Source organism: Phoenix dactylifera, unplaced genomic scaffold, assembly GCF_009389715.1.
Source record: "Phoenix dactylifera cultivar Barhee BC4 unplaced genomic scaffold, palm_55x_up_171113_PBpolish2nd_filt_p 000452F, whole genome shotgun sequence".
NCBI classification, from domain to species: Eukaryota; Viridiplantae; Streptophyta; class Magnoliopsida; order Arecales; family Arecaceae; genus Phoenix; species Phoenix dactylifera.
This window is the reverse complement of record NW_024067883.1, coordinates 325,613-347,600: the sequence shown is the minus strand read 5'-3', so window position 1 is coordinate 347,600 and position 21,988 is coordinate 325,613. Positions and strand designations below refer to the sequence as shown.

The 21,988-nt window shown below is 37.1% G+C and overlaps 1 protein-coding gene across 1 annotated transcript; it reads right to left on the bottom strand.

Moving 5' to 3' along the window:
- Positions 1-2,231: 2,231 nt before the first annotated feature.
- Positions 2,232-17,256, bottom strand: LOC120106084 (trihelix transcription factor ASIL1-like). Its single transcript, XM_039118956.1, has 3 exons — positions 15,733-17,256; positions 3,313-3,464; positions 2,232-3,228 (listed from the first exon to the last, which is right to left on the bottom strand). The coding sequence occupies exon 1, from the start codon at positions 16,606-16,608 to the stop codon at positions 15,742-15,744; it is 867 nt and encodes a 288-aa protein (XP_038974884.1). The 5' UTR covers positions 16,609-17,256; the 3' UTR covers positions 2,232-3,228; positions 3,313-3,464; positions 15,733-15,741.
- Between the last annotated feature and the right edge of the window lie 4,732 nt (positions 17,257-21,988).

The window sequence follows — 21,988 nt, the reverse complement described above, 5'->3', positions numbered from 1 at the left end:
ACTAATTTGCAGGCTGCTTCTCTACACAAATTATGTGAACGGCTATAAAGGAAGAAAGAGAGTTGAAAGGGACCGAAACCGGCAAACTAAACATCCCAAAAGTAGCGATCATGGTGTCTCTTTCTAACCTAATGTACTCGGCATTGTAGATTGTTACTGCAGTGAACTATCCCTTCCATGTTGTTTGTAGTTCTCATTTGGCAAATTGGTTTCTGACGAATAGTGAGAAAGCTTCTTGTATGGGGCTCTTCCATTACATTCTTAAGAATGTAACGAGTCACTGCTTAACCATCATGGAGTGAACCATTAAAGCTTGTTTTGACCTCAATAAGATGGGGCTAACAAGGAACAAAAAGAAGAGAAGGATACTGAACCGAGGTAAGATCAGTACCTTGAGCTAAGCCAACTTCTTGGTTCGCTAAAATAAACTTAGACACTAGACTATGTGCTGCAAAACTATATTGCAAACCTAAGATACTTTTTATTGAAAGATTATGTCATCACAAGAACTCCAAATTCAAGGTTACTATGCATACTACTACTGCATTTGTGGTGTGGTAAGTAAGGCATTTTCCTTATAAAATGAGCTAGTATAGGGCAGATATGTGCACCGCATTGAAGCATGAATGGCTATGACACAAATTTATTTATTATTTAAAAATTCTCTACTTTTGGTGAATGTGCTTTCTTGTTTCTTTATATCGTAGATGGTAAAAAAAAAATCACTAAGACAGTAAATTTAATAATGACAAGAATAAGGGGAGCTAGGAATGAATGAAAAAAAAAGGTGGAAAAAAATGAAAGGCAAAATTTAGACTTAACCTACAAATGCGAGCAAAAACTTTGCATAGACCACGAAGCATAACACTTTTTATACAACGTACAATAACAAATGGATAGGGAATAATTACAAACTCATATTAAGTGGATTCCAATCTACGACTGTATACAAAAAGTTTATGCTAGCGTTAGATAATCAAACACAAAAGCCTTCCCATATTATATATGATTATAAATAGATAGCAAATAATTACACTCTCACTTTGACTATATGCACTTCTTTTATTTTTCTGATGTAATATTTATCTTAGAAACAAATCAAGAGATGTGCATTTATTAAAGAAAAGAGTTCATAAAGTAGTTGGTGAATGAATATGGAGTTGAGACCCAAGAGTTTGCTTTATAGTAGTTTAGAAGTTGAAATACTATAACTCTAGCTAATGTAATTATTAAAAAGGATATCCTAATACACAAAGCTCCTGGATCAGATATACACTGTGTTATCCCTGCATATAAAGATATTGTTTCCATGTCTCGCATCCGTGACAATCAAGCCATATGAAGCAACTTTATCTTTGCATGAGAGCGTGCTCTCTTAGTTAATTTAATCATTGTAACTAGTACTTAACATATCCAATACATGTGCCCTTCTAATGGAGTGTAAAGTAAAAAATGATGGAGCGACTCCTTAGGCAACAAAGAAAAGGAAGAAAAATCAATGTATCTGAACACACACAAGAAAAGGGTTAATAAAAATAGCTGATAGATTAACATGGAGTTGAGACTCAAGGATTTGCTTAATGATACTTGTGGAGTTGATATTACTCTAGCTCAAGTTTGTATAATTATTATAACTAGCATTTAACATATCCAATATACATGCCCTTTCTAATGAGGTGTGAATCTAAAGGAGATGGACCGACTTTTACTAAAGAAAAAAAGAAGAAGAAAAGAACAAAAATTATGAATGTATAAAACATAGAGTGAGAAAAGTTGGAAACCTGTATACAGACAAAATATTCCGTAAATAGATTAAAAATGGAATTAGATGGAGTGGAGAAAGATAAAGTATTTTTGTATATATTAAAAGTGGAGTCAAAAGGTGAGGGAACCTCTGTCAGGTGTCCAAAATACTTTTATAAACGTATTTTGCGAGCAAAACAACCATTGTGTATTCACTTGTGACTAGGGCCGCAAATAGGTCGGATTCGGAGTGACCCCGATCCGACCTAGTTTCTTGTTCGGATCCTAATTTTGAACCCAGACCCGACTCGGTTGAAAATCAAATCGGATCGGATCGGATCCATGCCTACAAATTTTGATCCGACGGATCATTCGGATTGGGTCGGATCCGAGTCGGATCCGGATCTATGTATTTTTATATTCAAAGTTCTATTATATAATAGTAGCAAAAAAAATGGGGCGGATTGGGTCCGAATTGAGATTGGATATTCCCCACCAACTGTAGCCGCACCGTCCGCTAAAATTTGTCCCTTTTTAATGTATTTACCCCGCCGAACCTGAGGTTTTTGATGCAAAAAAGTATGCGAAGCAAGCGGTCCGCATGCTCCTCCCGAATTATCAACTCAACCCCGACCTTGCGGTTAAGGTCGTTTTTTGAAAACAGTTTGAATCTTATTAGTTGAGTTTAGTGTTGTTTTCTTCTTTTCTTTCACCGGCATGAGCCACCACTTCTTTTGTCCGGAGAGGAAGGCTCGGCTTCAAAACCGTACGTGGAGCTTCCGCCTCATACGACTCCTCTAGGGACGGGGGTAGGCCCAGCCCAGGCTTGTGCGGTTAAGGTTGTTGTACACGACCTCAGTTGAGCATTCAGTTAGAGACGGCGATCGCAGGTTCGCCAGAGGAGAGGGTCTTGCGAGCAACATTGCACAAACAAAGCCCTCCTGCCGGATCCAACCCGATCCGAAAAATAGAACGGATCCAAATTTAGGATCCAAACCAACCCCGCGGATCCTAAAATTCGAATCGGACCAGGTCTTACACAGGTTGGGTCGGATCATGGATCGATCTGACCCATTTGCAGCCCTACTTAGAGTAGAACCCATCCGAAGCTTTTTCGTATACACATGGTTGGCCATTTCCACTATTCGCGGACCAAAATACCTCTCACCTTGTCATCTCAAACTATAAAAAGAAGAGAGGAAGTGACATGAAAATATATGCTATATATGAAAAAAAATGTGGGGGAAAAAAAAGGATAGCTTAAGTGGGGAGAGAGAGGCCTCTTCTCTCTAGCCACCCAACGCCACCTGCCATCCCACCATCGCTCCTCAGATATCCAAATAAAATCGCGTACACTCCCTGGTTTCCAGACAATCCTAATCCGAAAGAACTCTCTTTTCTATGTGGCTTCTCATGGTATTCTGAAAACACTCCAGCGTTGGGCCCCATTGCCTGCATCGGTTGCTGGTGCCTCAACAGGGATAACTAGTGGATCAGGAAATACAAAAACAATTTCATCACTCAAAATCCAATACATTTCGCTGCAGATGCAACAGAAAAAAATCCTACCATGCCAAAGGCGTCTGGCCTGTCCCCCCTTGGTCAGGATTAGAGCAATCTTTCATTGATAAATGATTGGGGTTGAGCTTTTTGGCACAACAATCAAGTTGCTTTTTTTGTGATGCCCGAAATTATGATTTTCAAATATGAAAATCACTTCTCTGCAAAAAAAAAAAAAAAAGAAGTTGTAAAGATGCATGCATCTGATCTTTTTTAGGTCCTAAAACGATGAGAGCCTCATGCACTAAATTATTCTTTTGTGATGCTGCAGTCTGTAGCAAAGATGACTCAGTTAATCGCCTTTGTAAACTCGCTAACCTTATAGACGGAATTCTCCACAGAGCAGATGTACAAACTGCCTAGGTACACCCACGGTAGTGAACAATTAATAACCGAGCACGAAATCTGTTCATAAATTCAGCTCCAATATTATCAACTCAGTGCGTAATATGCAGAGAGTAACAGCTATGTATCGATGTCAGCCACACCAATAAACATTTTAACCTGCATTTAGGTCCTCAAATATAAACTCCAGAGCTCGAAATATTTTCATGCATTCAGCTTTGAGATTATCAACTCAGCACTCAACATGCAAAGAGTAACAGCTATGCATCGATGTCCGCTGCATCCACCAACACATTTTCATACAGCCAGACCCAGAGACATATCAGCTTGCAAAGGCATAAATAGCTATCGCAAGGTCCAGAAATATGTAATAACCCCTCGCAGATACATATTTATAAACTTAGTGAACACCCCAAACAAAACCTGCCCTCCCAAAAGTTCAAAAAGAAAAAAAGAGTATTTGCTGCAGTTTTCTGCCATTGCCAAGCAAGGAAAATGATCTCATTACATGTCTTTCTTCCAGTAGGGCGGCAAGTAAGCCATCTCATGCAATGTTTTCTAGCTTAATCCCTCTTAATTTTGCTCCACATCCACCTCAACACCCTTGTATTTGCCAGCTATATTGTTTATGTGCACTCCCTCTAATTTACTACCACTACAACAATCAAATCCAAATAACACAAGCAATCAAATTAGTAGCGAGTATTATTGAGGTTTTGCTTAATGCCCAATGACACAGCATAATATCTGTAGTTTTACTAACAAGCAACTACTACATAACCTAGAATTACATATATCTCCATGTAATTCCTACGTTCTCCTTGACAATCAAAATTACTAGTTTTCTCTATTACAGATGGAATAACAGCCAAATAATATATAGACATGAGAACATAACCATGTGATGTATGTTTCCTACACAAGAAAGACATTCCATTGTTCTTTAGAAGTCCAGAGAGTATTGTAACCAAGGAGTGCCGAACCGGTACCGGATGCCGTACCGGTCGGTGATTGGTCCGGCTCGGTATCGGAGCCATACCGAGAGAAACCAGCCGAAGCTAGAGAAGACGCAGAGAAAAAGAGAGCAAGCGGGGGAGGGAGGGGGAAGAAGTGGCCGCAGACGCCTGCGGAGGGCCACGGAGGTTCGGCGGAATCCAACAAGTCATCACAATCCAGCTAAAAATGCTGGGCTGTAGTTATATGAAGGTATTGAAGATTTGCTTCCCAACTTTTACAAGGATGCCTCTAAAGATTTATTGGTCATGGTGAACAATGCAGCCAGAATTTGCCTTGAGATCTCTCCAACCTACCATACATGAAATCAACAATCATAGGAAAGGCCCCTCTAGACCTATTTAGCATTGATGAAATTAATTTTTAACTAAATTATAATTCAGGGATTTTAGATTTATAATAGAGTAAAATATATTATTTGTCAAGTAGTTCCAATATGCATAATCCTGAACCAAACTCCAATATAGCATATGAATACAAGAATACAAGAATTATGACATTCTGCAAAGTTTTTCCTTTCCCTACATCGATATCCTAGCTCTGAAAACAATAGAAATCTATTCCAGTGGCATTGTTGGATCAAACTTCTTGCTAGAATGGTCAATTCTCCATTGATCTTTAAAAGTTGTAACGAAGAATTTAATGAGTATTTACCTGACTCAGATTCTTTGAGGAAAACACTAGAGTCCATATAAAGCAGTATATCTTACTTCTGATCTTCCAATCCCTTACACTGACCATCAGGAAGTCCCTACTAGCCATTAATAACCCTAATCCTCAGTTATTTGATGTGATATTGCAGTTTTTGTGGTATTCTATAATGGTATTTAGAGCTTTTTCCCCTACAATTCATGTGCGGTACCCAAAACATGGACCATGCATTTTGATAATTGAAGAAAATCATCATAAGTATCACAACATTAGCACAAAGTGGCAGCCTGGTCATCGTACATGATCGGATTGCTTTAAATAGAGTGGTTACCCTGTTTTTCTTGCAAGGATCCACCAATGGATTTACTAACCTGCTAACTCATGAAGACAAATAGACTACCCCACCAATAGTATAGCATATTGTGAAACCAATTTTTGTCTTGCATAATTGTATTTATCCACATGTTACTGGTATTTAAATTTCCTCAACTCCAAATTATTTTCATGTTGATAAATTCCTACAGCGAGTCCTCAAGTCCAAATGGATCCCTTCCAGTGTAGCATCTACATTTATACATCACTAGTCCTCCTTTACTATACTTAGTGCTTCTACCTTCTTCACAGGGGATCCAGCTGCTTCGAAATCTCACTAAGTCACTACACTTCCACCCCATCTTAAATCGATTATTGTTAACTTGTAGTATTGCTTTCCCAAATCAAATAGAAATCCAGTAATGAATATATATTCGCCACTTTTTTTAAGATATTTTTCTAGAACTGTTATAATACGTAATATTTATCCATAGGAAATAAGAAATTTCTATAACTTGCATCTTTCAAAAATACTAATTCCAATACTAATTCCAACCTTCATACCTTGACCTCCCAAAGCACCTCTTGCAAGTCAAGTATATGAAGATCTCAGGGTCTCTTGGGCACCTTTTTGTTCTTTGAATATTTGCAATCATATACATCATCCATGCTCTGATTAAAGTCAACATACAATGCCCTATCCCCTCCTACATCTTTAGGTGAGAGATACTGCAAGTGCCTCCACAAGTGGTGATCAAAAGGGCCTCATGTAGATCATCAGCATCCAAGCCATGGATGCAATCACCAAATCAGTTAGAAAAACAGAAAGTAGCAATATAAGCACTAAAGTTACACCTCTACCTGGAGCAGTGGTCCCTCTTAAGGCTTAGCAAGCTGACAAAGAAACCAAAACAACGGCAACACCAAGAGAAATGTTTCTTAAAAAAGCAACTTTAAGAAAATATATATTAATAATTTAATTATCTTGGACAATGCTTCTTAAAAAGCAAAGAGAAATAGAGGTTTGTCTCGTTTGGATGTTTCTAATGAAATTTTTGTTGAAAATGTAATGGGGATATCAGGAAATGTGCAGTAAAAAAAATCACTGCTTTTATATTTCAATCAAGACTGAAGCAAATAGGACTAAGTGCTGATGGATAGACCTCAGTTATGTGATGGTCAATTCTAATATTTTTCTCAAAAAATAAAGGACTTCTAATGAAAGAAGGGGTCCTTTGATATACAACCTCTTTGGATCAAATTGTCAAACCTTCCTATGTGGTATTAAAGGACAGAATCTTGAGCCTTGAAGGATCTAAAGCCAAGAGATTCTTTGAGGCTGATACAAGTTGGAGCACCCAAATATAACAGGGTTTGTGTTGTCATTCATGCATCAAAGACGTGAGACTTCTCATCAATGGACAGGCTATGGAGAAAAAAGATAGCCAAGCCTACAGAATTGCCAATCCAGCTAGATACCAAGATACCATCCAAGGAAGTTGTTGACCAAGAGAAACTAAAATAGGCAATCAAGAGGAAATCCTATAGGAGAGCCAAATCTTATAGGAGAAAGAGATGGATGGCTATAGAGAAAAAAATCAACCAAGCTCGAATTGTAGAAGGAGAAATGATTTACAAAGAGAAACTACAAGCAAGCAAAATAACTTACAAAAGAACCAAATCTTTATTGACCAAGCATGAAAATCTTCCTAGAATGAGTGGCATTCCAGACACAAAAAGCCTTGGGGATGCAATGCCTCAGTGCTTGATGAACTGCAACTTATATAGGGTTTTGGCTCAGCCACCCTACTGGAGAATGACGCGAGCTACTCAAGCCAAGAGCTTAGTACCAATGACATATGAGTGGAACAAACAACAAAGAGTTCCTACATAAGCTTGTTTAGGCTGTTTTGTTATGTTACAAGTTTAATCTTGGTCAAATCTAAATTAGCCCCAAACTAGAAATATTAACTGCCTTTCTCTTAAGACTAGACCTATTGGTGATGACTTATCACGTAATTATTTATCATTAGCAGGGAGTTTGGTGTGAATAAAGATGCTTTTAGGTGAGCTTGAGAGATGGAAACAAAGGCCTAAATGTGGCAGAATCCTTCCCCAGAAGAGATGATGATTCACAAGTTGTCAAGCGATCACTAGCAAACCTCCAACGGTTGGCAAAACCATTGCAATTTTCCAAATGTCATGGACCTAGCAAGGCCCCCCCAACCACGCAGCACGAATAGTCTTTGGCCAAAGAGCAAACAAGGGAAGCCATCCCAAATGGGAAACTCATTGACTAATGAGTATCAAGGAGGATGTTAAAGTAGTGCCTATGAATGTAAAAACGTAGGAAGAATTATACTATGCATGTTCACTTCAAAATGCAGATTGGGAAATAGAAAATATAAAAGTTGAAATGCTTCCCTTTTACCTCAAACCATTTTATATCAATAATGCAAACCAATTAGAGTTGGAAAAGGTCTATTTGTCCTTGCATCTAGGGTGAGAGACCTTCCCAAATGACTCTAGAAGAAGACATATATAAAAGTTAAGTCACATCACCAAAACAAGTAGGGGTAGCAATTTATGACCCGACCAGCCAATCGACCCGCAATCAATCCATTTTAAACAGGTTTAGGTTTGGTATAAACAAGTTTGCTCTATACATAGATCGACCCACCTAGATCCTTTTATTAAACAGGTTGGGTTTAGGTTCAGACCTCTGATCTATTTAACCCATTTAATAGCCGAGTCTGGTCATGAGCCAATCTGTTTAACTTGTTTAAGACCTGTTTAAACCATTTAAGACTCGCTTAACCCATTTAAACTATTTAATCTAAAATGTGAGTCAAGTCGGTACCTGTTTAATAAAAAGGTCAAGTTCGGATTGGATTTCTTGATCGGTTTAATAAATAGATCAGGTTCGGGTTAACAGATTTTTAACTTGATCTGCATTCGATCTGACCTATATCCAACCTAGCCCGACCTGATTGCCATTCCTAGATGCAAGCAATCAATCTTTTCTGCTCATATTAGCTAGTACTGGGTGTGTCGTACCGATATCATAATATACCAATAGAATATGGAGGCTTAATATCATGTGTCGGTACAAGGATGTACTGTACCAAACAACCCCCTCCAATAAGCTACTAGTAGTAGACCCAGCATTGAGATTAAAAACCTTGCTAACAACAACCAAGACAACGCAAGCAGGACAATATAAAAAGGAGGATGAAGCATCTAAAAGTTCCATGTCCTTTTGAGTTCGGATATAATTCTTAACAGTTCTTTGGTAATAGGAGTCATCATTTAAGACCGTTTTGCTAAGCTATAATATTTTTAAATATTATGCTATAAAAAGCTTTATAGTACATAATTACACATATATTATGCTTATATTAATTATATATGAGCATTTTTTAAGGGAGTAAGGATCTTCCTAAATGTTATCCAGCCATTACAACCGATCTTCTTCCACCTTTAACTGCTCTTTATATTCCATTGACAACATCTTTACAACATAAACCCCTTTTTAAGCAACACAAAAGTAAACAACAACTTCACTAGTAGAGCAATATTCGTAATAGTCAAGATTTTATATCACCCAATTTTCATAATACATTTTCCGCTTACTCAACTAGTGAAGAATTTTGACTTTGAAAATAAATAAAAAGAGAAAGAAATAAAAAACATATAGAAGTCATTACCAATAAGATGATAGTTTAAAGGGCTAATAAAGTGTGATTGGAAAAGTAATAAACAAACGATGTAAGTGATTGTCCACAGACCAACTGACTTGGTCCAAATTAAAGCTCAAATTGCCATTATCTCCTTAACTTTGGACAAGAATCCACCGAGGAGTTTGCCTACAAAACTTCGTTAGCCAGCTTAAAGCATGTTAAGTACACAAATTTCTTTATACAAGTTTTATGATAATCAAGGATAAAAGGTATTCACATATAACTAATAAATACTTCAAAAATACTTTCACAATACTGACCAAAAAGTTGTCTAAACTAGCAAAGAACTTCAAGTAGCCACTGTTTGACACTTCAACAATAATACCAGTCAATGTTTTTGACAAGCCATTTGTCCAGTACCTTCCATGTTCTAAGGAAACTTTCCAATTTTCCTCTAATAACCAACATTCTTTGGGTTAAAAAGGTAGAAGAAAAAGCAAGCAGAAATACAAAAATCTGATAGTAATTCAGCAAAACAATGCATCAAATAAAACAACAGCTGGTTATGTATATATCTATTACCCCATCCAAAACGAACAACTCATAGGGCTATGGGACCAACTTAATGGGTCCATTAAGAACTCCCAATAGTTGACTGAAGAGATTCAGACAGCCCGTCAATATTTGGTCATGATTTTCACATATGTTTTCCAGAGAATACTCATTCAACTAAGATTTTATCCCCTGTACAGCCAACTGATATAATCCCAAAAGATAATCACAAGGGTCCTTCCTTAAAGTAGATACTAAATCCAATCAACCAAAGAAGTTTTATTATCAAATTAAAAAATCAAAGACAATAAAAAAAAAAAAAATCAGTTTCTAAAACTCCTCTAATTTGATCCTAGCAGGATTTTACTCAACACTAACCAAAATAATGCTACATATACCTTAATTCATCCAATAGACCTGAGCTTTAATCCACCATTGTTCAATCCTCAATTGGTACCTTCTCATGATACAATTTGCATTCCAAAATGTTTTATACTTGAATCATGTACCTTGACAATAAATGTTTGAAACATTAGATGCTGCTGCACTTACTTTCTTGGTTATAATATATCATGTACCTTGACAATTAATGTTTATATAGTTAACGGTGATGCTAAATTGTCCATCTCCACATTAAATTTTTAATCTTAATAGTTTGTTCTTAACATTCAAATACTTCAAAGTTCAGCCTTGAAAGTTAGCATGCACCCATATGCTTATAATTAGATATCTTCTCCCTCAGGCTCAGCATTCCAAAATTTTTCTCTATTTAATACTCACATACATCCAAAGATTCATTAGGATCTCCCAAGAACTTTTGATATTAATTCAATAGAAAACTGATTCATGCTTTATCATCAATAATTTCTCCTATATCAAAGATATTTTTCTTTTTCTGGTAGAATATCAAAGATAATTAGTCAAAAACAACAGCAAATGAAATTCAAAAGATTCCTCCATAGTTCAACTCATTAAACATTTCATATTCGATTTCAAATTTTGTTTCAACTTTTAACCAATTTGATACTGGAGAATATCAGAAGAAATGAAACATTATTTTTGATATTAGTACGACATTGATACACCAGTTATAGAAAGGACTGTGTCATACTCACCAAATAGAAATTTATCTTTACGACATTTCAACATCATTGAACTTGTTGCAGCTGTAGTACTTCCCACCATGCAAAAACAGAGACCTTAGGTTTACAGAAACAGTTCGAATTCCCTTTCTTTTGGAACCTCCATGTACTCCAATAACCTCTGAACTCAAGAAGTTCTATGACTTAAGCTGACCATTGAAATCTCAAATATTCAACCAAATTATATTTCCTACTATAATATTGTTGCTCTCTAGGATGAAATTTCATGGATTTCAGATAGGATAACAATTTGCTGGATTCATCACAAAGAGCACTGAGATGTGGAGGCAGAGCTAGATTATATTAGACAGACTAAGTTTTTCAATTCACCTTGATAGTGATTCGAAAATGTTTCAGATTCCTCTCTTATAATAGCTGACATGTTTTCCCTGACACCACCGTCGATGGAGCAGAAGTGAATATTTTGCCTTCCTTTCCTGTAGAATCTTAACATAATAGTAGTCAAATCCACTCTAATATCACTCTGATGGAATATGCAGAATATAAAAGATAATAAAAGATCGTAGAAGTAGAATTAAATCAGAAAACCATCAAACTGGAATGTCCTGTGATTGCAGTCTCTTTCTGTCGAACGACAACTAGGGCTAATTGAGTTATTTAGAAACTTGTAATAATTGTTCCTCTACTCCATAGTTAGTAGGCCATAATTCCCTCTTTTAGAGAATACCTAATCACAAGTTTCTCATCTGACAACTGACATAACTTGCCTGCATCTTAAGTTTGTTGTAATTAACTGCAGCAACATCACCACCCAAAATAGTCATTTCCCATCATAAAGAACTACTCTGGTTGGCTCCACACAAGGATCAAGCAGAATTTCCTATGAATTTGGCCTACATCCTTGGCTTAAACAGGGCTAATTCTGTGGGTAAGAAAAAGGTGGGAACTCTGATTTCAAATTTTCAACTATGACAAACCGCATTGAGTGAAGAATGTCAAATCACAGGAAGAACCACAAAGTGCACATCCTGCGGCCTCCTGATAACCATCTATTGAATGATTTATTTTTGAGTTTGCAATTCCTAAAGACTTGGTAGCTATTTCAAAGATTGATCAAGGCAAAGTAAAATTATCCTTCAATATGTCACTCAAGTAAATCTAATAAGAACTGAAATCCCCAAAAACTACAAGAATATGTTTCAGACTCACACGAACTAGATCGAAATGTAACATTATAATAAAGCAAGAGAAATTCTATTTTAAGTAGATTTATGAACCAAAAACATTTGCTTTCGGTTTGCCAATAGTTTATAATTTAATTGCAAAAGGATGCTCAAGTAAGATGTATAAGTTGATACAATTTAAAGCTTGGTATACTATGATTTCATTCACCAACCACCTAATTAGAAGTAAATGAATACATCATTCTGTTATACTGCAAACTGAGAAATATTTCACTGGATGTGCACCAGCCTTGTTAATCAAATCTAGAGAGTGCTTCAGCGGGAAATCTTTATCCTTACAGGGAAATGTTAAATTGTTTTGGTTGCAGATGAAAGATTTACTGTATCAGGGAAGATCAGACTTAAATGATTAGAATATTCAACATCTGATTACTGCCCATGAGGAGAAGAGCTTCTGTTTAATATAATGGTCATGTTTATCAAAGTCTGACAACTAATTTGCAAGGGTAGTCATATGTTTAATGACATAGTATAAGAGACAGCATTGCTGAAATGGCAACAGATGCTGCTGCACTTACTTTCTTGGTTATAATATATCATGTACCTTGACAATTAATGTTTATATAGTTAACGGTGATGCTAAATTGTCCATCTCCACATTAAATTTTTAATCTTAATAGTTTGTTCTTAACATTCAAATACTTCAAAGTTCAGCCTTGAAAGTTAGCATGCACCCATATGCTTATAATTAGATATCTTCTCCCTCAGGCTCAGCATTCCAAAATTTTTCTCTATTTAATACTCACATACATCCAATGATTCATTAGGATCTCCCAAGAACTTTTGATATTAATTCAATAGAAAACTGATTCATGCTTTATCATCAATAATTTCTCCTATATCAAAGATATTTTTCTTTTTCTGGTAGAATATCAAAGATAATTAGTCAAAAACAACAGCAAATGAAATTCAAAAGATTCCTCCATAGTTCAACTCATTAAACATTTCATATTCGATTTCAAATTTTGTTTCAACTTTTAACCAATTTGATACTGGAGAATATCAGAAGAAATGAAACATTATTTTTGATATTAGTACGACATTGATACACCAGTTATAGAAAGGACTGTGTCATACTCACCAAATAGAAATTTATCTTTACGACATTTCAACATCATTGAACTTGTTGCAGCTGTAGTACTTCCCACCATGCAAAAACAGAGACCTTAGGTTTACAGAAACAGTTCGAATTCCCTTTCTTTTGGAACCTCCATGTACTCCAATAACCTCTGAACTCAAGAAGTTCTATGACTTAAGCTGACCATTGAAATCTCAAATATTCAACCAAATTATATTTCCTACTATAATATTGTTGCTCTCTAGGATGAAATTTCATGGATTTCAGATAGGATAACAATTTGCTGGATTCATCACAAAGAGCACTGAGATGTGGAGGCAGAGCTAGATTATATTAGACAGACTAAGTTTTTCAATTCACCTTGATAGTGATTCGAAAATGTTTCAGATTCCTCTCTTATAATAGCTGACATGTTTTCCCTGACACCACCGTCGATGGAGCAGAAGTGAATATTTTGCCTTCCTTTCCTGTAGAATCTTAACATAATAGTAGTCAAATCCACTCTAATATCACTCTGATGGAATATGCAGAATATAAAAGATAATAAAAGATCGTAGAAGTAGAATTAAATCAGAAAACCATCAAACTGGAATGTCCTGTGATTGCAGTCTCTTTCTGTCGAACGACAACTAGGGCTAATTGAGTTATTTAGAAACTTGTAATAATTGTTCCTCTACTCCATAGTTAGTAGGCCATAATTCCCTCTTTTAGAGAATACCTAATCACAAGTTTCTCATCTGACAACTGACATAACTTGCCTGCATCTTAAGTTTGTTGTAATTAACTGCAGCAACATCACCACCCAAAATAGTCATTTCCCATCATAAAGAACTACTCTGGTTGGCTCCACACAAGGATCAAGCAGAATTTCCTATGAATTTGGCCTACATCCTTGGCTTAAACAGGGCTAATTCTGTGGGTAAGAAAAAGGTGGGAACTCTGATTTCAAATTTTCAACTATGACAAACCGCATTGAGTGAAGAATGTCAAATCACAGGAAGAACCACAAAGTGCACATCCTGCGGCCTCCTGATAACCATCTATTGAATGATTTATTTTTGAGTTTGCAATTCCTAAAGACTTGGTAGCTATTTCAAAGATTGATCAAGGCAAAGTAAAATTATCCTTCAATATGTCACTCAAGTAAATCTAATAAGAACTGAAATCCCCAAAAACTACAAGAATATGTTTCAGACTCACACGAACTAGATCGAAATGTAACATTATAATAAAGCAAGAGAAATTCTATTTTAAGTAGATTTATGAACCAAAAACATTTGCTTTCGGTTTGCCAATAGTTTATAATTTAATTGCAAAAGGATGCTCAAGTAAGATGTATAAGTTGATACAATTTAAAGCTTGGTATACTATGATTTCATTCACCAACCACCTAATTAGAAGTAAATGAATACATCATTCTGTTATACTGCAAACTGAGAAATATTTCACTGGATGTGCACCAGCCTTGTTAATCAAATCTAGAGAGTGCTTCAGCGGGAAATCTTTATCCTTACAGGGAAATGTTAAATTGTTTTGGTTGCAGATGAAAGATTTACTTATCAGGGAAGATCAGACTTAAATGATTAGAATATTCAACATCTGATTACTGCCCATGAGGAGAAGAGCTTCTGTTTAATATAATGGTCATGTTTATCAAAGTCTGACAACTAATTTGCAAGGGTAGTCATATGTTTAATGACATAGTATAAGAGACAGCATTGCTGAAATGGCAACAGAATGACAGAACATAACTCTTATGGTATGTTTAACCATATGGCACCCAGAAAGTAAGGCATCTATCCTTTTGACTATCTCAAATTCTTTTTATGTTTTCTTTTTATTTCCCTTTTTTATCTTCAAGTAGCATCCCCGTCTACTTGATCTTGAAAGGGAAAGGACCAGATTATAATCTTTTGGATGAAAGTTGCCTGGTTGGATGCCTGGAGCATGGAAAGTATTTTATAAGTAACATATAATGCAAACTTGTTTAAATATCAATTTGATATTAGATATGTGATATATAAAATTGAGACAGGAACAAAAAGAAGGCTCATCAACAAAATAATTGAAAACCAATTATGATCTATAACATTCTATGGGTATGGGGTCCATCTGATAGAATTTAGCCCAGCAAGAATATATCTATTTACGCTTATTCTCACTATGATTCTCTCTCTTGCCCTTTCATGAACAGGTAACGTGCTCTCTAAGAAAGACCCAACTTCCCCTGTCCTCAGTAACAGAATAATATCCATTGCCAACTATAAAACCATAAGATTATTCAATTCCTACAGTCCTCATCGATGCATGGGCATCAAAAAACAAAAAAGGCATAATTTAGCATAAAAAAGTAAGGAAATGGCTAAATAATCTATCTCCACCCAAAATTTGTTAATTAGGGGAAAAAATCTCAAAAGGACAAAAGGGTGTGGGGTGGGGGAGTGCAGGACCTGGCATTCTCACGAATCCTGGGACTTCTTGGCCTTCTTTACAGAAGAGAAAGCATTGGCGATGGTGTCCACGAGGCACTGCTGCGATTCCATAACCATCTCGGCCCTTTTCGCCTCCATCTCCATCCAATCCCTCTTCACCTGCCTCAGCACCTCCATCCTCCTCTTCTCCATCCTCACCAGCTCTTCTCCAAACATTCTCACCACCACCGCCAGCTGCGACAGCGCCTCCCCTCGCCCTCCCATCCCCTCCTCCTCCTCTTCTTCGTCGTCGTCGTCCTCCTCCTCCTCCTCCTCGAAAGCTCGCCTTTTTCTGGACCTGGGATTCCTCGAAACCCTAGAAAACCCCCAGTTTCCCTCCCGGAGGATGCCGTTGATGCTCCTGGTGTTGCTCGCCATCCGCTCCTCCTCCTCATCTTCCTCGTCCTCGTCATCCTCGCTGGAGGGCTCGCCAACTGCGGCGGCGGCGGCGGAGGCGGCGGCGGGCGAGACCGGGGGACGGACGGAGATCGGGAGGGGACCGCGCTCCATGCGGTCCATGCGGTCGAAGTAGGGCCAGGCGGAGGGGTTGGGGCGGAGGCGCTCGGCGCGGTAGCGCTTGCGGAGCTTCTCGATCTTGTGGCGGCACTGGGTGCCGTTCTTGGAGAGGCCGTCGAAGCCGCATCGGGCGGCGAGGGCGGCGGCGACCTCCTCCCACTGATGGGCCTTGAGCTGTCCACGCTTGAGGGAGTACCACTTCTCCTCGTAGGCCTCGATGAGGTGGACCGTCTCCAAGTGGGACCAGGGCTGGCCGGGAGCGGGCTTCCTCGCCGCCGCCGCCGCCGCTGCCAGCGCCGGCGGGCGGGTGTGGCGCTCCACTACTCCACTGCCGGTCATGGTTCAAAGTTGAGCGATCGAGAGGCGAACGCCGCTAGGTTTAGGGTTTGGGCGAAGGGGGAGAATGGGGAGTGGTGGTGGGTGTGGTGGTGGCGGTGGTGGGATTAGGATGGGGTGGAGTTGGGTCGGGGCCGGGTCGGTTTTTTAGTTTTTTTTTTTCTTTCTCCTTGGCTCTAAAATTTTGTACCGGAAGGAAGGGGCTACGTGGAACCAGGAGAGGCGTTGTAGTCACCGCAGTCACGTGGAGATGGGACCGGGGGGTCAACGGGTGATTCGGGTGTCAACGCGGGCAGAGATATGGGGCCCAACGGTGGGGGACACGTGGTGATGTTACGGTGGCATTTGGGATACGGAGGACCACGAGAGCAAATAATCTACCGGATTAACGGTCATGATTGATGAAAGTAAAAGCCTGGAACTTGATCGAGGAGTGGGATGCAGAAGAACAGCTTGGCTCCACTCGCTAACGGGGGATGAACGGCGGGTTGCTCGCACGTGAGAGAAAATATGAATATTTATTGCAGATGTGCGGACTTGCACTCTCTGGCCAGTGGTACTTGCCGCCTTTCAGAGAAGCCAGATTTCTTCGGTGTCATACATATATTTTAGAAGACAAATAATGCGACAGACTGGATTGCTTTCTTTGCAACACATTACTTTGAAGCCGTCATATAAAAACAAATGTCATTGGCACTAGAGCGCATTTTATACTGTGGCTATTTCGAACGTATCACAACCGTATGTAGTAAGATGTAGGTACGTCAAAAAAAAAAAAAAATCAAGATCTATGCACTCCAATTTTTGTAAGGTACTCCACTGTAAATATATTTTAAGAATATATCTCTTGTTAAGAAAAAGGAATGAGAGAAACGCATCAAGTGGATATCTAATAAAATGTGGGATGGCAACCATGATGGTTGAACCATCGATGCCTTCTCTTATGTAACAAGGGTGACCACTACCTTGAGTTGGTGGTATGACTGTCATTATTTAGTATTCCTTGATTCTACCAGCTTCGTGTGCAAGATACTATTCCCACTAAAATTTGCATTATATTACTACCAATTGCTAACTAAACTTATTTCAATAATATGTCATATTCGATATTTCTTTAGTATATTTTTGGAATTTTACTCTGTTGTATGTTGCATCCGTACACAACTATTTATATGTGTAGGCCTATGTGCAAACTTGGCAAATGCCATCAACCACATAAAGTGCCATTAAGTATAATTGACAAGGTATGCTATTATTTTAAATAGTTAAAATATTTTTTAATTATTGGAAATTCTTGAAATTGAATAATTCACTGAATTATTCTACCAAAGAAAATTATGCTGAGGCATTCAACTATTCTCAAGTTATACATGAATTTTATGATTTACTAGTGAATTATTCATGACTAATTTAAGAAACTTTTATGTATTACCAATTAATGACACTATATATCTTTGTTTTCAGTTTGGTGCTATCATTTATTATGTTTGCCACTGATGTGCTTACTTTAAGTAAATAAACAAAAAAATATTTTATGAAAGTCCCTACCTTTTAATTTTATTATTTATTTTATCTATCCATTCCAAATGCTAAACTTTACACTGGTCAAATGCTCCCAAATGGCAAACTTGTGACTATGCCAATGAATGGTGAGCCTCTCAACACATAGGCTTGTTGTATATGTGGTCACACATGAGCATCAAATCCTTAAGACTTCAATGCACTAGATTTAGTGAATCTTCTACCAAGATATTATCCCATGTATAGCTTACCAAAAGATATCATTCATTGTACATGAATATTTTAGAAGATTTCCTTAGCTATTGGTATGGGAACTTTCAAGTCTATTTGCACACACATGAATCTTATAAATTCTCTTCCCAATCCATCCTCTCTCCCTACTCCCTCCTTCTCTAGCATACACCTCTTAATGGTATTGGCTTTTTTTAATGGTTAAGATGGGATCGGACCTTGATCCTCATGTTGGCAGATTGAGTCCAATGAAAGAGCTTGAGGATCAGGTGCTATCCCATCCTTTCCACTAAAAAACAAAGAAAAGGTCTGGCAAAATATTATTTCAAACGAGGGGTGGTCTTGAAACCTATCAATGAGGTATAGTCTCTCTCTCTTTTTTTTTTTTACTCGTCAATTTATAGTGCTTAATCTCTTATTGCCTTAATAACACTTCTCTAGTCTCTTTAAGCAATGTTTTGTTTAAATTTATCAGGTAAAAAATAAGATATATTCACTAATTTATGAACCTCATAGCATAAGAGTTGATATAAATAAGGAATTTTGAATATATATTTTTTAAGTAATAGGAGCGTTGTTCTATGCCATTATATGAATTTTGTACTATAGGCACTCTTGAGTGCTTATAGTTATACAAAAGCACTTTGAAATAATAAATTTTTAGTTTTGATATTGATTGAGGGCGGCTCTCTCTCTCTCTCTCTCTCTCTCTCTCTCTCTCTCTCTCTCTCTCTTTCCCTCTTCCCCTTCTCCAATTGAATCCATAGCAATCAACCATCTTTCTCCCCAAATCCATTCTTAGCCATCCCAAATCTTCGATGGTTTTCAATTTAGTTTTTCATATTTTATAACAGTAAAAATGATCCATTTCTTCCTAAAAAAAATCTATAGAATATATTTTATCTCTTTTGTTTGATTTCTAATTCAAGAGTGGAGCAAGGGGTGTGGCTTGAACAAATTGCTCAACTTCTCTCATTGTTGTAACATCTTTATTTTTAAATATTAGCATGGTTAGGCTTTAGACTGGATAATTAATTTCTTAAAATAAAAAATGGCTTACAATTTTATGATACTACTTATAGCATCGGTCACCTAGCAAGATTCAATTTTAAATCCAATGTAATATTTTTAGACAAGCATCATAAATAGTTATGACCAGTTTTCCCTTCCAATAGCTATATGTAGTGAGTCAAATTAGATTGAAACGCGAACTTGGCTAAATGTATTTGGAGGCACACATCCATTTTCTACATGCAAGTGGTTTGGCTCTACTTGTCAATGTATGTAATGCTTAGATATCCGTCTCATTATTATTAGTTACACACGATGCCAACGTTATCGAATATCAACTCCTATATGATTTGAGCTTTTTCTTTTTTCTTTTGGTGAATGCATAATTTGAGCTTTTAAAAGGATATTTTTATAAAAGAATCTTTATTGCATGGTAAAATTACTCATATGGAAAACTAGATGATGGAATATTAGAACTTATTTGTTGACCTAAATTTTAATAGGGTGTAGAATTTTTCGAGCAATACATGTTTAGGCCAACAAAGGTAACAATATATTGAAGAGTTGTTTTATGAATAAATCACAGCTAAACCTATGGTGATGGGGCTGAGACAAGTGAACACCGTCGATATCCAATAACTTACCGTTTGTGAATTGGATACTCGAGACAAAATTTGTATCTTGAATGGCTTCAATTCTAAAGCAAATGTGAGGTATTTTGCAAAACAATGCAGTGATTATAAGGACTAAGTTCTGTTTATTTTAGTGGCAGCACCCTGGTTGTAAGAGGCTAAAAAAAGGGAAGCATGTTTTGATTTCTTTTTAAATTCTACACTCAAAAGAAGTTAAGAAACAAAGATTTTAGATTATAAGGTACATAGTTGATCTAGGAGCTTCTGGTGTAAATAGAACTTTAAAAAGAAACCGGGAATTGCTTAGTCCATTGAATCCATCCGCATTTTAAAAAATGTCACTTATTAAGGCGAAGATTAGATCCCAAGAATATTGTCGTGCTAATTACTCCAAATCCTTGTTAATGTAGATATAAAATAAAAAAAGTTGCCGCAATCTCTTTCTACAAGGAGCTTAACAAAGTTTGAGGAGGTATATTTGACAAAATAACACTTAGTAATAACTTAGAAATCTAATTTGATTTGAAGTCAAATTTGAAAGTCAATTATACTATTTTCTTAGTAATATATTATAACTTTTCGGATATCTCCTTCAAAAATCAAGTTTGATGTAGGAGCATTGAGCCCAAGTCATTATGGACATACGTGGAGTTTGGGTCCCTGCTTGGGTGTGCCCAAAATACATCGAGGTCCAAGAGTTCTAGCACTAGAATACATTAGGTCCAAAATTTTCAACGCTTAATTATATTGGGTTCTAGTATTCCAACGCCTAATTCAATTGAGTCTTAGTGGTGTTGGAGAAATCTTAGATGATTTGGAGTCTTGAGTTTAGGAGTTTGGGTTCAATATTGGGCGTGTCCAATGTTACATTGAGTTCAGAATTTTTAGTCTAAAGTTAAAAAGAGTCATTGATTGTTTTATTTAGTAGTTTAGTTGTTGCCTCATTCAAAAGTCTGAAATTAGGAATGAAATTAAGGGTGTATATAAAAACTCCTTAAGGCATGTATGAAGCTTCCTTTCATGGGGCGTGAGCAAGCTAAGGAGTCCTAATTTTTTTGGAGTCTTGTGTGATGAGTCCATGTGCTGTTTAGGAAGAGTCCTAACTAATTTGGACTCTATTTCCATGCACCATAAAGAGTCTAGCTGAGTAGAAGTCTTATTTAAATTGTGGTTGAATTAGTCGAGTGTTTGATTTATTTTAAAAGAGTTTATATTAAGTAGGAGTCCTTGTTAAAGAAGGACTTCTCAAAATTTTGGTTGTAAGAGTTCTTATTTTTTCAACATCTTACTCTATATAAAAGAAAGGTTGAAAAATAAAATTCAGAATACGATTGATTTGAGTTTAGAATAATTGAGAGTGATTCTCTTTCTCCTTGGAGCGCGACACTCCATTCCCTTTCCTTGGTGAGATGCCAAACCTTTGGTAGAAGTTGGTGAAGGTGAGACTCCTTTTTCTTCAAGCTAATCGTTGAAGAGTTTGAGTAGAGGTGAGATACTTCCACCCATCCTCTTTAGTTATCCCTTTTCATTCTCACGCCAACCCCTCTCTCACATTTTAGCATTCCCTTCCGATTCCTCACGCCACAATCTATTTCTCATGCTATATCCTTTCCTTAATTAGGAGTCCAACTAAGAGAAGGAACCCTCCCTTTTTCTCATACCATCTTAGGTATTTTTTCTCTCATGCTGTATTCCATATCCCACATTCCCCTAAAGTCCTAGTCCCATTAGAATTTCTTATCCTTATCTACGCCAGCAACTCATCATGGCCCTAGCCTAATCCCACTTTGAGTCCCAAGTAATTCTCAACGCATTCCCAACCCCCTCACATATGAGTCAAGCCTCATCCTCATTTGGCCAACCCCTATTGAACCCAATTGCACTCCAAATTAGCCACCATTTCATCACCTTCTTCCTCCATCTGCAAGAAAACCCTAGCTGCCATTGACAAAAGAAAAAAGTGAAAAAGTGTTGCCCAAGGTGACAAC